General features: G+C 52.5%; 1 protein-coding gene across 11 annotated transcripts in view; it reads right to left on the bottom strand.

Moving 5' to 3' along the window:
* The window catches only part of TBC1D5 (TBC1 domain family member 5), a 595,415-nt gene that overhangs the window by 4,516 nt on the left and 576,396 nt on the right, over positions 1–14,503 (bottom strand). For all 11 annotated transcript variants that reach the window (XM_086386662.1, XM_086381937.1, XM_086380405.1 and 8 more), the window contains 2 exons: positions 1,331–1,410; positions 393–509 (listed from right to left, as the gene is read on the bottom strand). In XM_086386662.1, coding sequence (XP_086242788.1) covers positions 393–509; positions 1,331–1,410 — 197 coding nt within the window. The remainder of the gene's footprint in view (positions 1–392; positions 510–1,330; positions 1,411–14,503) is intronic.

Genomic DNA, 14,503 nt, shown 5'->3' with positions numbered 1-14,503 from the left:
GGTGATGGACACTGAGAAATCCCTCCCCCTGAAGGCCAAAAAGCTTCTGGCCAAGTGAAGTACACTCTGGACAGCATCGGGGAAGCAGGGTCGGCACTCCCCTGCGAAAGGGGAAGGGAAGCCAGGGCTGCAGCCATCGGACCGGGAACAGGCAGAGAGCCCGCTTCCGGGGCTTCCTAACGGACCTGCAGAAGTCCAGGCGGAAGCCGCTGCTTACGGGTGTGCGGGCTGTGCGCTGCCCAAGTGCGGGAGCCGCCGGTCCACAGTGGCGGCACCGCCCCGGGAACACACCCCGCACAGCTGTGTGCAGCACCCCCCACGTGCGGTCCGGGGCTCTCGCCCCTCCAGCGGTGAACGCCCCCAGGGCCTGCCCCGCCCTGGGAGCCTGGTACCTGCTGGGCGGCTCCGCTGGAGCAGTAGTGGTCGTCTGAGATGCTGATCTGCTCATTGTCCTCGGCCTCCAGCTGGCTCTGGTTGAAACGCAGGGAGCCCTTCAGGATGTCTTTGATCTGATTTCAAAGAAGACGATCCATGAGAAAGGCCAAGGGGTCTGCCTCTAAATCTGACCCCGACTCCACCGACCACTCTGGTTTTTCTTTCTTTTTTTTTTTGTTGTGCCTCGAGGCTTGTGGGGTCTCAGTTCCCTGACCAGGGACTGAGCCTGTGGTCCCTGCAGTGGAGGCATGGAGTCCTAACCGCTGGGCCGCCATGTGCCCTGACCAGTCTTCTCTTGTGTGGGTATGAATATATGACCGGAAGAAAGAACAAACCAAAAAACACCCAGCTCTGCCTTATGGATGACATTGAGCCGTCCCTGCCGGCACGGCCAGGCCCTCACGGGGACAGGCGTGGGGCAGTCTCCGGGGTCCTCCACCCCGCCCCAGGGAGCGCCCTCGGCTCCGGGGGGCCTCGCCCGGCTGAGGGCCAGTCAGGCGGGCTGACGGTGAGGGCCCTGCACCCCTTCACGGACATTCATGCTCCGTCTGTCCACCAAGTACAACCCTTGAGGGGCCCAGGCTGCTTAGAGGAGGAGATTCTTTGGGCCTTGTGCTCCCAGGACGTCCACGTGTCTACAGGGGCATGACTGGACTTGAGCGGGACACAGCCCCCGTAGCAGCGTCGGAGAGGAAGGGGCGAGAGGTCAGCGGTGGGGGGACCGAGAACCATCCTGGCCACTGGCCGCAGGCTGCTCAGATATGACTGCCGGGAGGAGCCGGGGCGACGCAGGAGGGGTCCGTGCGGAAGGGACGTCTGGCCCGGGGTGCCCTCCCCCCGGTGACGGGCACAAAAGGCTGGCCTGGGTGGCACCGGGTCAGGTGAACAGACATACCTGCTTTAGTCCGGCCAGGGAAACCAGAATCTGATCCTCTTTTTCCAAATTTTCCTGTAATATCACTTCTTGAATATTTACTGAAAAATAAAAGAATGACATTTTATAACTAATGCCCTGAGTGTAATTTATCTGCTGCCGCACCATCACTTCAGACCAGTCGGGGAATTCCTCTGCCACATTGCACAGCAACTCTTTCTACTAAGGGTGCTCTGCTCAGCCAGACACGGGGCAGGGGCTGGGTGCAGGAGAGAGGGCACAGAGCCTGGGACACAAAGCCTCCCACCAACGTCCCATGAATGTGTTCTCACAGTGACAGAAGTGTCTTACTTCCGCTGACAGCCCGGAGCTGCCCTTGCTGACCTACGACGGGGTGGACAGCATGGAGCATTCACCCAACGTTTCCGCTAGGCTTCCTACACTTACCAGGATTCAGTGCTGTTAATTCACCTCCTCTGCCTAAAGACCAGGTCCTCCTGGTGACAGAAATTAAAGAAACTATCTAAAAACAGTGGAAACAGTGGCAGATTTTATTTTCTGGGCTCCAAAATCACTGTAGACACTGACTACAGCCATGAAATTAAAAGACGTTTGCTCCTTGGAAGAAAAGTTATGACAAACTTAGACAGTGTATTAAAAAGCAGAGACGTCACTTTGCTGACCAACGTCCATATGTGGTTTTTCCAGTGGTCATGTATGGGTGTGAGAGTTGGGCCATAAAGAAGGCTGAGCACCGAAGAATTGATGCTTTTGAACTGTGGTGTTGGAGAAGACTCTTGAGAGTCCCTTGGACTGCAAGGAGATCCAGCCAGTCCATCCTAAAGGAGATTAAGCCTGAACATTCATTGGAAGGAATGATGCTGAAGCTGAAGCTCCAGTACTTTGGCCACCTGATGAGAAGAGCCGTCTCACTGGAGAAGACTCTGACGCTGGGAAAGATAAGGCAAGGGGAGAAGGGGATGACGGGATGAGGTGGTTGGATGGCATCACCGACGCAATGGACATGGGTTTGCGTGAACTCCGGGAGCTGGTGACGGACAGGGAGGCCTGGCGTGCTGCAGTCCATGGGGTCGCAGAGTCAGATATGACTTAGCAACTGAACAGCAACAATCTTTAAAAAATATAAATAGTCAAGTACGTTGTCAATTCAACAAATTGTAAAAGGAAAAGGACAAACCCACGGCACTGTGGTTGTCGCCAGACAGCGATGCCTGTGGAGTCAGCAAGACTTAACCCCTCACCGCAGCTGTGTCTCTGTGTCTGCAGGAGGCCTGGCCTTCATGCAGACTTGACCCGAAGACCCCGAGCCAGCTCTGAGCACCAGCGTCACGCTCATCTGTTCACCGAGAGCCTCAGCGAGCGAGGGCTGTGGCCTTCTGCATGGCGTGCCTGAGCCCCCGGTGCTCCTGGGCCTGTGCTTCTGGGGAGGGGGTTCTTAAAGAGGGGGTGTGCGAGTGAAAGCGCCCTCCCCACCCTGCAGGGCTCCTCTGGAGACTCTTGGTTGGGCTGTTGCTGCTAAGTCACTTCAGGCGTGTCCGACTCTGTGTGACCCCATAGATGGCAGCCCACCAGGCTCCCCAGTCCCTGGGATTCTCCAGGCAGGAACACTGGAGTGGGTTGCCATGTCCTTCTCCATCTTGGTTGGGGGTGGCAATTAAAACACATTTTTACGACACCGTCCGAGCACCGAGCTGAGAACCTGTGCAGGAAGAGGCTCACCCTCCTCTAAAGCTGCTCCCTCCCTTCCTGGGGACGTACCAGGAGTCCAGTGACTTGGCCCGTGAGCCTGGCTCTCAGCCCTGCACTCCATCACGCTGTTCGAGGCTCTGTTCTGGGCCTGGCCCCTCGGCCTCTGGAGCCCAGGCCGCCCCTGGCGCGCTCGGTGCCCGCAGGAGGAGAGCGGGGGCAGCGCTCAGCCTGCCTGGGGGCTCCATCCTCGGCTCTCCTGCATCCTCCTGGGAGCGGCCTTCCTGCCCACCCAGACCATGTGCCCAGGCCACCCTCAGGGCCCCTGCCGTCAGCTCCTCTATGGCGCTGACAAAAGCGCTGTCACACCTGACGCTGGCTTATTGGTTGGCCGTCACCCCTAGCGGGGTCTGCTCAGGGCTACACCCAGCCTCAGCAGGATAGCTGGCAAACTTCAGGGGCACGTGAGTGGTGACCGACTGAACAAGCATGGAAAAACACCCTTGGAACCTGCATTTCGAAATACTTCGATCCTTGTTGTTGCTGTTCAGTTGCTCAATCGTGTCCGACTCTTTGCGACCCCAGGGACTGCAGCACTGTCCAGGGGACAGGCCTCCCTGTCCATCACCAACTCCCGGAGTTTACCCAAACTCACGTCCGTCGAGTCAGTGATGCCATTCAGCCATCTCATCCTCTGTCATCCCCTTCTCCTCCTGCCCTCAATCTTTCCCAGCATCAGGGTCTTTTCTAATGAGTCAGCTCTTCGCATCAGGTGGCCAAAGTACTGGAGTTTCATCTTCAACATCAGTCATTCCAATGAACACTCAGGACTGATCTCCTTTGGGATGGAGTGGCTGGATTTCCTTGCAGTCCAAGGGACACTTAAGAGTCTTCTGCAACACCACAGTTCAAAAGCATCAATTCTTCAGCTCTCAGCTTTCTTTATGGTCCAACGCTCACATCCATACATGACTACTTGAAAAGCCATAGCTTTGACTAGATGGACCTTTGTTGACAAAGTAATGTCTTAACTTTTTAATATGTGATCTAAGTTTTTCATAGCTTTTCGTCCAAAAAGTATTTCCAGCAAGGGGCAAGGCAAAGACTAAGTCCTATCAACATAAGTCCAGCCTGAGACTTTATTAGAGTCTTCACCAAGAATAAATCTACAGACCATGCTGACAAGTCCTCTTACAGACAACAGCAGAAAAACAGCAGCCTGAATTTATTCAGAATGTGACTGGAGTTTCTGGCTATTAGAAAGGCCTGCTTCAAAACAAGAAAGCAAGATGAATGGGAATGGGATAATAGATATAATTAGAGACTGAATGTTTTTGGTTTCCTTAAAAGCCTGTAACAATTTGTTCTCTCTCAATAAACACACACACAAAATCCACTCAACAAGACATTAACGACAACCAAATGCAGAAAATTGACGAGACAGTTCTGCAGGTCTTTGGGAGGACTGAAAAGGTTGCCTTTGTGTTGACGACTCTGCCTGGGCTTTTAGGGCTGAGCTGGGAGGCGGAGCGCTGCCTGGGCACTTTGGAAAGGCAGAGGTTTGGCCCACTGAGTCGTGAGGGCGCAGGGCTCTGCTCCCGGCCGGTAGGGAGCCCGGCCGGTGGGTGTGGGGGCTCCAGGGCTTCGGCAGGAAGCCCAGGGGTCTCGTGCCTGAGGATCTAGCGGAGGGAGGCCCGTGGAGCCCATGTCTAGCTCTGGGGGCCAGGAAGAGAGGTGACTGTGGAGAGCAAGCGCTGTGCGCATCCTGCTTGCCCCGGGGACTGTGACTTCCTGCTGCCTCCTGGATGGTCTGCTGGGAGCACCGCCTAAAGCCAAAAGGCTCAGCCACAGCGCCTGTTCCTACCTTCAACGTGCTGGGACCCATGGCCGAAGCACTAAGGACCGAAGGCCTTCAGGGCCGAGGGTTCAGGCCGACAGGGCAATCAGAGGCTCTGGCGGGGACAGAGCCATCCGCAGAGGCAGCAGGGACCGGAGGGCACTCAGAGGCCCTTCCTCCATCAGCAGAGGCAAGGGAGACCCCAGAGTCCTGACTCACCCCGGCAGGGCGAGGAGACAGGGCGGAGAAACTAGCTGTGGCCCTTGGTCCAGATGAGACGGGGACCAGTAAAGAAGCAAGTCTGCCTTTAACCGGCAGAGTTAGGCCTCGGGCTGCCATTGCTGGGAGTGGAACTCCGGAACAAGAGTTTCACACATCCGAGTCTGAGTGTGTAGACTGACTCTCCCACTCAGAGCTGAGGTCTCACCACGTCCTGCTGGCCACCCGGGACCGAGACCCCATGGACAAGGAGCCCCGCCCCGCCCCTCCGGACGCCCCCCGCCTCCCCGGGACGCCCCGCCTTGCTGGCAGACTCCCATAAGCCCCAGGACTTCAGGGTGCAGTGGCCGTGCTGGCGGGAAAGCAGAGGGCAGCGGTGGGTAAGGAGCCAGAGCAGCAGAAGCCTCTGGTCCATCAGCCTCCGTGGGAAGCCCCCTTGCTCCTCAGGGCCTCCTCTTCCCCTGACAGCACGGCAGCCGCGGCCCCGACCTCACGGCCGCTGTCTCTGGAGTCTTAGGCCGGCACGCGCTGGTGGGCACCGCCCAAGTCCCTCCCCAGACGCTTCCATGCCCCCTGCCCCGGGAGGTCCTGTGACAGCCGTGGTCCGCGCCGTGAGGGAAGCCCCAGGAGCCTCTGGAAGGCGCCCCGGGGGCTGACTCTGTGCCTTTGGGGCCTCCCCTGTCCGCGTGCCCCTGGAAGGCAGCAGAAGCCCCGAGGGTCCCCTCAAGAGCCCGCGGACGACGGTCTCAGGGCCGCGGCAACAGCACCTGTTCGCACTGCCTGCCTCTGGGCTGCTCTGCTTTAAGAAAAATTCATAAATAGCTTCCTGGTGTGTCTATTGTCTTGGGGGTTAATGGACCAGAAGCTAATGGACAAGCGTTGTGGCTGAAAACGAGGGGAACGCACGCTCGCGGCGGAGGGCCGGGTCAGAGCCGTGGGGCGGGCGTGCTGCGCTCGGGTCCCTGGAGGTGCTCCCTCCTGCCGTCCTTCCACCGTGAGGACGTCTGTCAAGACCCCACTTCCACAGAAGGTCACCGGCACGGATGCGGGTGGATGAGAACTGGGTAGGACGCCCTTGGCCTCGTACAGCAGCCAGACTGCCCGTCCCCTGGCAGATCACCCAGGCCTTCTCACGGAAGGGGCCGCGGGCAGGGCGCACCCCGAGGAGAGGAGCCTGAGCTCGGTGTCCTCAGCAGGGCCTCCCGCCCGCAGCTCTCCCGCCCGGCTTCCTGGATTCAGTCAGAGTTCACCTTTTTGAATCTGACGGAAACCAAGATCTTCTCCCCAGAAAGTGGACACAGACAAAAACGTGCACTTCATTTTCAGGCTGTGTGCTCAGTAGCTCAGTCATGTCCAACTCTTTGCGACCCCACGGACTGTAGCCCACCGGGCTCCTCTGTCCAAGGACGATCTCAGCAATACTGGAGAGGGTTGACATTGCCTTCTCCATCATTTTAAGGCTAAACCTCAGCTCTAATCAACTGAGCTAACTAGCTGCACATAAGCAATTCAGGGTTTACAAATCCAAGTCCAAACAGATTACCTTCAGAGGCTGCTAAATGCCCTGAATGCAAACATTTTTATTTAACTCACAAACTACTGACCGTGTAAAGCCTTTGCCTAGCCAGTTCCACCACACAGTGATTCAAGGCAGTGTTCATAACTGTTTTACTAACATACAACTTCTCAGTCACTAATGTACTAATTTAAGTCGAATCTGTATGTAAAAAAGGAAAAACATAGTCTCTTTTCACACCTCATGATATTAAAGGCAGAAACGTGAAATGTTTAAAATTTTCAAAGTAACGCACATTTTTTCCTTCTAGTAAGAGGCAGAATAAATGATGATATAAAGGCTCTTTTGTTTCTGTGAAGAAGGAAGATTATGTTCTTTATAATCTCCTTATATTTAAGCATTACCCATTACAGATGTTGGGACATTGAAATAAAAGGGGGAAAAATTCGTAAAACTAACCACTTCTGTGGAAATCCCACAAAAATCTCATCAACATAACCGTGTATCAATGTAACCCATTCAAGCATCCGGCCTCCCCTCCGCCCCTGCCCACTCGCTGGGCCCTGTCCTGCTTATCCTTCACTCGTCACTGTCACTCAGAGACGAGGCCCCACGACTAAAAGTCCCCCGAAACCGCCCGGCTCTGCACGGCACGTCCTGGTCTTCAATTGCACAGGCCTGCTCACTGCATCCCTGGCCTTAGAGCCCCAGCCCCCAGCGCCTCAGCTCGCTGGTGCTCCGGGGGGACTGCTGGCTTCCCTGGAGCCACGTGTCACTTGAGGCACTGCTAATGAGGTTTACAGTCTCTGTGCTCTCTCCCTACTCTGAAGCTTCGCTCTCCTCTTCCATTCACCTTGAGCTTGACTTTAAAGGCACTCCTCCATTTCACTCCACCCCCAACCAACTGCTCCCCAAACCCGTTTTCATATCCAAGGGCAGGTACTGAGGAAATACTGGCTTAATGGCCAATGTGAGGCTTTCCAGCCAGCATGAGGGCTGGTTCTATCTCTTGAGGAATAGATGTGGGTGAGATGTGTTTCAGATGAAGAATGAAGGGACATGAGCACGATCACATGGGTCCTGGATTGAGGGGCGGGCAAAGGGAACGTGGTTAGTGACGGTCTACTGGGAGCCAAGGACTGAGTCTGATGCTCCGTGTGCAGTCTTTTCTTAGAAAGCAAAAGAGCAGATCACACGGAAAATATAGTCAAGGGCCCTACTCGCATGCAGCTGCCAGAATGGCTGAAGACTGCACACTCCGCACTGGGAGAGGAGCGATCCTTAGGAAGCCCGAGGGAAGGCTGCTTCAATACGCGCATCATGAGTCTTCAGGTCGATAAATAGTTCTAAGTGAACCGACTGTGCTCAGCTCAGAGTTCCAAACCTGCACTGACCTCAACAGACTCTGGATTCTTCTCTTAGGATTTACCTGCCTGCCAGCCAAGAGCCCGGCACGGAGCACGGCTTCTCAGGGTAAAATCTATCCTGTTCATGATACGGCTGCTACCGTCAAGTCCACTAGGAGAGACGCTGATTATATTCTTCAACTTAGAAGGTCTCTAAGCTCCAGTAATGGTTAGATGCCTTTGGAAGAACATGCATTTCTAAAAATAAAAGCAGAAACATGGCGAGGACCTCACTAGTAGGAAACAGCCTGGGGTTTTTACCACCATCCCCTCTCACTTGGGAGCAATGAGATAGAAGTCTGGCTAAGGTTATCTTAAAATTACATCACTTAGTCAAATAAGACCCTCACAACTGGCTTAAGATGGACATATTCTTTGCGAATCTCAGGCCACAAGAGTTTGTCCAGTCGATGACTCGTGGACAGTTAAGTGCTGCTGCTCGGCTGGGAGCTGGACACGCCGTGGCAGCGACGGTCAGCTTCCTCGTCCCAGGCCCCACCTGCCCCCACTCACAAGCTCTTAGGTTCAGCCTGAGCCACAAGGTCCTTGAACCTTTGGGCTTTTGGTGGCAGGACTGTTTCTGCTGAGGTAGGGGATGGGGTGGACAAGTCTTTTGCCCCCTGGGTCATGAGCTGGATGGGCTGGGGTTAGAGGAAGTGGAAAAGCAGCCTGGTGTGGAGATGGGGAGACAGGTTAGGCGATCAGACAGTTTAGAAAGATAAAGCGGAAGGGGGCTCAGGATGGGGGGGTCACATGCACACTCGTGGCTGATTCATGTAGGAGTATGGCAAAAACCACCACAATACTGTGAAGTAATTAGCCCCAAATTAAAACAAATAAATTACTTAAAAAAAGATAAAGGATCTGGGAATTATATTTACAAAAGAGAAAGACAGTGAAAGATATTCAGTTTGGAAAAGTGGGTGGGAAGATGGTGAGAGCCATGAGATGGAAAACAAAATGATGAAAGATGAATCATCCGCACTGAGGCCACGTGAGCAGGGAGGTGTTCTCGGAGCCCAAGAAAGGCTAAGAGAGCGTATAGTTTGCTGAGGTTTTCCCAATAGGTGTAGGGTTGGTACAGGCTGCTCGGGTGGCTCAGTGGCAAAGAATCCGCGTGCAATGCAGGAGCACAGGAGACCCAGGTTTGATCCCTGGGTCGGGAAGATGCCCTGGAGGAAGGCATGGCAACCCACTCCAGTATCCTTGCCTGGAGAATCCCATGGACCGAAAAGCCTGGCGGGCTACAGACCCTAGGGTCGCAGAGGGTTGCTAAGACTGAAGTGACCTAGCATGCATAAGGTTGTTGCAAGAAATACACTTCCAAAGCTTCTGATAATCAAATCTGGGGAGAAGCGCCTTCCACGAGGAGCGAGCAGGGCTGGGAAGAGGCTGAGCGCAGCGCGGGTGTGGGTGTGTGCAGGCGCCTCAGATGGTGGCGGGGGCGGGGGGCACTCCTCCCACAGAGTTCCCACACGTGTGCCTGCAGGGCAGGGGAGGGACACACTAACAGTGTTAGGGACACCCGAGCTGCACTTTGCCCCAGTGATCTTAAGTGCTCTGGCTGCTTGGTGTCTGTCACGGGTCAGTATCACCAGGTGCCCTGGGGGCTGTTGGAAGTGCAGACCTTCAGAGCTTCAAGTCAAAATCTGCTAACAAGACTCTCAGGAGAAGTAGATCTCATCCTGCAATTAAATGCAAAGTTTCACATTCTTAATAATTACAAAGAGCTTTCAGCACAATGTGGTTGACAGAGGGAGAGCTGCCTGGTGATCAGTTTCCTTCTCTGTCTCTCAGATGTCACTAGTTAATTGCTAGTTAAACACTTTCAAAAACGTCTATTGAATGCTATTTTGCTAAATATCAGCAAATCAGATTCATAAAGCTCTTGCAGAGGCAAATAAACTAATTTTCAAAAATGACCTCTTCTTACAGCTAATTCTTGCATAAATATTATGACAAGTGCAAAGCTGGCTCGGGTGTGCGCTAAGACCGCAGACCCGACGTCTGGCTCCTGACTGCAGCGGGGCCTCCGCAGGAGCGCGGGAAGAGCAGCGGGACCTGGGACAGGCCCTGGGCACCTGCGCCAGCGAGCTCTGTGTCCCTTGTCCCGCCCAGGCCTTGGCTCTCGGTTTCCTCGTCTGTGAAACGAGCAACAGCTGTAATGGCCTGGAGGGTGTCCACCTCGACAGCAGTCTAAGGTCTGCTGGGCGGCATAACTCTAACCCACCTTGATTCACTGCATTTCACCCTCCCACTGTTTGTGTGAACCACCAATGAAAGGACGAGCTGCCGCAAACTAAATACCTAACAGAGGCTGGAAACCCCTCCCCTGGGAGCAGCTCACAGATCAGAGAAGTGCAGGCAGCTCACCCACGTGCAATTATGTGTGAGCGATGGCAAGCCTAAAAATAGCCCAACTCAGCCACGGAGGTTCATGCTGTCAGTTGTCAGCATGACAGGGAGGGGTGTGACTATAGCAACAGAAAAATGAACACGTGAGAAAGTCTTGTCAAGTTGATAGGAGAAGTTTAGATTTCATAAAAGACACGTTTTCAACTCTTGTCTCTAAATCTTTGAATTGACAAAGCTCAATTACGTGGAGGCAATAAAATGAGAATTTTGGTAGATTTTTGATAAATAATGCTTTCAGTTTTGGGTTCTGGAACCATAAGGAAATAAAACTGCTAACGAGTCAGTTTTATTACCTCTGTAATTAAAGGGCCATTTAAACAAATGTCTTTCTGTAATTTTTAACTGAGATGCTTTTCTCTGTATCTGTTTTGTTAAAAAGATAGTCTTGAACTGTACTTGACATTTTAAGATATCACTGCACATCTGACAATAACATAGACTGATATGGAATTTCCTTGAGAGGAACTCAGTGAAAATACTTAACGTCAGAAAAGGGCAGGGGCGGGATGAGAATCTGAGGCCACCCCAGGCCCCTCAGGAGCGGGCAGCCAGGCTCAGCAGGGCTTTTGCTGAGGGGAGCAAAGGCACCACGCAGTTCTGGGCAGGCTGTTCTTGCTCAGAGCGCTCACACACCTAACGTGAGGCCCTGCAGATCCAATCCCAGCATCCCTGCACGTGGTCTGACCGAGGGACACTCAACAGGGCTGCTCCCAGCTCTCACTGTCCAGCCGCGGGGCCCCAACCAGTCACTGCTCAGCTCCTCTGGTCGTGGGCGGGCGGGGTCTCCCAGGACGGGCCACCAGAGGGACAGCCAGGCGTTAAGGGGAAGGGGACTCCCCTGCTGGTCCAACGGCTAAGGCTTTACCTTCCAGGGAAGGGGGTGTAAGTCTGATCCTTGGTCGGGCCTTGGGGCCAAAAAACCAAAACATAACATGGAAGCAATAGTGTAACAAATTCAACAAAGACTTTAAATAAAAAGAAAAATGGCCAAGAGGAAGGACAGGATCTGTGTGCACACTCAACCAGCAGTGGCTTTGTGTGTTTATCTAGGCTTGGCTTCATCGCGTCCTAGTTGCGACACGCAGGATCGTCCGTGCTGACACGCGGGTTCCGTAGTGTGCAGGCCTAGCTGCCCCGTGGCATGTGGGGAAAATGGCCAAGAGGAAGGAGAGGATCTGTGTGCACACTGAACCAGCGGTGGCTTTATATGTGTATTCAGGCTTCATCGTGTCCTAGTCGCGACACGCGGGATCGTCCGTGCTGACACGCGGGTTCCGTAGTGTGCAGGCCTAGCTGCCCCGTGGCGTGTGGGATCTCAGTCCCTGACCTGGGACTGAACCTGTGTCCCCTGCATTGGGAGGCAGATTCTTAACCACTGGCTAAGAGGGAAGGCCTTGTGCGAGGCTTTAAAAATATCTTAGTCTTGGCAATGAACTGGTGAGACAGATCTTGGCAAATCCATTTTATGTACCATCACAAGCAGGCTGATCTCAGAAGTGACGGAGCCTGGTTTCAACCCTGTGTCTGTATGATGCCTGTGAGCCTGTCTCTCCTGCTTAGGTATCGCTGCAGCTACTTTTTTTTTTTTTGGCTCTGCTCATGGCATGCAGGATCTCAGTTCCCTGCCCAGGGACTGAACCCATGCCCCCTGCTATGGAAGCGCCAAGTTGTTCCCAGCGGACCATCAGGGGAATCCCCGCAGCTGGTCTCAGAGGGGACTTGTGCCTGCAGCATACAGATCACCCTCAAGGTGCCAGGTGCAGGCACCTGAGGCAGCTGCAGGTTTTCCAAGCAGAGAGGAAGACCAGCCCCTTGGAAAGCCCTTCTGTGCTCTTCCTCACTCAGACCACCACAGTCAATGGTTATTTCCACATCAAATACATTCTGCTGTGCCACCTGCTATTTTCACTTCATAATACATCATGAACATCTCCTTATGCTTATGTACTTTAACCTTTATAAAGACTGCATCACTATATTATAATCAATCACTTACTAGATGAACATCTCCTTATGCTTATGTACTTTAACCTTTATAAAGACTGCATCACTATATTATAATCACTCACTTACTAGATGAACGTCTCCTTATGCTTATGTACTTTAACCTTTATAAAGACTGCATCACTATATTATAATCACTCACTTACTAGATGAACGTCTCCTTATGCTTATGTACTTTAACCTTTATAAAGACTGCATCACTATATTATAATCAATCACTTACTAGTGGGTTTTTCAGTTTCAACTGTTGCACTACTTTACTGATCCGGAAAAACAGAAAAGTTTATATGGAGAAAAATATGTTGAGTATTAAAGTCATTTTTAAAGGATATAATAAGTAAAAAACTAAATCGAGAGCTTCACACCTCAGCCTTTACGCTTTCCTCAAATTTTGGTTAAAATCCAAACTGCCTACAACCCAGGAACACCCTGTGATAAAGCGTTACATATGCGGATGAAATAAAATGAATCCATAGGCCCCAGGGCCAGGGATTCTCAACCCCACCGTGAAGATGCAGCCAGGCTACTTCCATAGCAAAGAGAAGTCGACAGCCGTGGGAAGGGATTCTGGCCGAAAGTGAAACATATACACAAAACAAATCTGCTTTTGAGGTTAGCTGAAAATTCACAGCTGATAAGAGGTTTTCTTAATTAAAAAGTGCTTCCCATCCCATGCAATGAGAAAAATGTTCTTTTAGTGCTGCCTAAAAGAGTAAAAGCTGTTTGGAAATCCTGAGGCTTAAGTAAAAGCTGCTTTAAAAGCTGCTATGTGGACCAAACAACTTGGAAACATCCCACTACCAGATTTTTCTAGAACTCCTAGAGTAAATATTTGCAGTCACGTCTTTGTTCTTCTACTTTGGTCAAAACCCCAAGTTAAGTAACACAAAGGTCACCCATGTAGCCAGAGAAGCAAAAATTACAGTGTGTACATACACACATATACTCATGGTTACTATAAAATTAAACTTGAATTTAAATAATAAAATTAATTTTGGAATATACATCAGTTATTTATAAACTACCTCTTCATTACTTCTTTTGGATGCACTTTAAACTGCGATGCTATAAGATTCGTGTAAAATTAATTTATCTGAATTTAAAAAGTTGACCGTGAAGAAGTGTATGAACAGTTTTGGAGTGGCGGGGACTGGATGTGAAGGGACCCGCCTTCAGGGTTTCTCCCGCTGTCTCCTCCTCCGGCGCCCTCTCCCTGGAGGATAGAGGGAAGCCAAGGGCAGAGCAGGGCCGGGACACAGCCCGGGGAGACATGGGGAGGCAGCCAGGGGAGATGCGGGGACGTGGCCTGGGGAGACCTGGGGAGGCAGTCGGCCATGCGGGCCACGCGCGGCTCCAAGCTCGTAAGAGATCACTTGTTACTGGCTCGAGGCCAGTGCATTTGGGCTGCGTCCAAATGCGGCCATTTTGGCCGCATGTAATGGACTCATTGCTTGACAGGCTGGGCAATGGACGGAGTGTGATGTAGTCTGTCTCCAGTGAAGGCCCTGAGACGGGCCACGCTGGGGACCCCGCTGGAGGGAAGAGCGCTCGGTGGTTCTCTGGTGCGCCCTGACAGGGGGAGTGTGTTCCGACTCCTCGAAATGCTCCACACTCACAGAACAGCACTGGCACGTCCACGAGAGTATCTGTCTGATTTCCCTCATCTCCTCCCAAACTATGATGCTAGGCCCTGGAGGACGGAAGGAAAGGATGCCCGCAAGTGGGCTGAGAACGGTCACAATGTGGAGTCTAAACATTTTGTTAAGCAGCAGGGAGTTCCTGAAGCAAATCGCAGGTGATCCAGTAGAGACCTTTTCTAGCACAAAACACAGAGCTTTCAGGAATGTAGCAAGTAAGGCCCAGGACTCCATGGGCCACTCACGTGTAACCTGAAGGGCACACGAGGGCACTTCTTAGAATATTGGCACAGTCAGAAGGAAGAAAAGGTCCCGACATGTATTTCAGACAGCTGATTAAAAAATATATATTTAAAAAATAAAGAAAGCACTGCCAAATAACCACATGAGTGATTACAGATAGATTAGCACAACAGCAGAGTTGACTGTTTGACCTAGAAAGCTCTGGGATTT

Source organism: Bos grunniens, chromosome 1 (assembly GCF_055505025.1).
Source record: "Bos grunniens cultivar Pamir isolate PY7600 chromosome 1, Bosgru_T2T1.0, whole genome shotgun sequence".
Taxonomy (NCBI): domain Eukaryota; kingdom Metazoa; phylum Chordata; class Mammalia; order Artiodactyla; family Bovidae; genus Bos; species Bos grunniens.
This window is presented reverse-complemented; position numbering and strand designations above follow the sequence as displayed.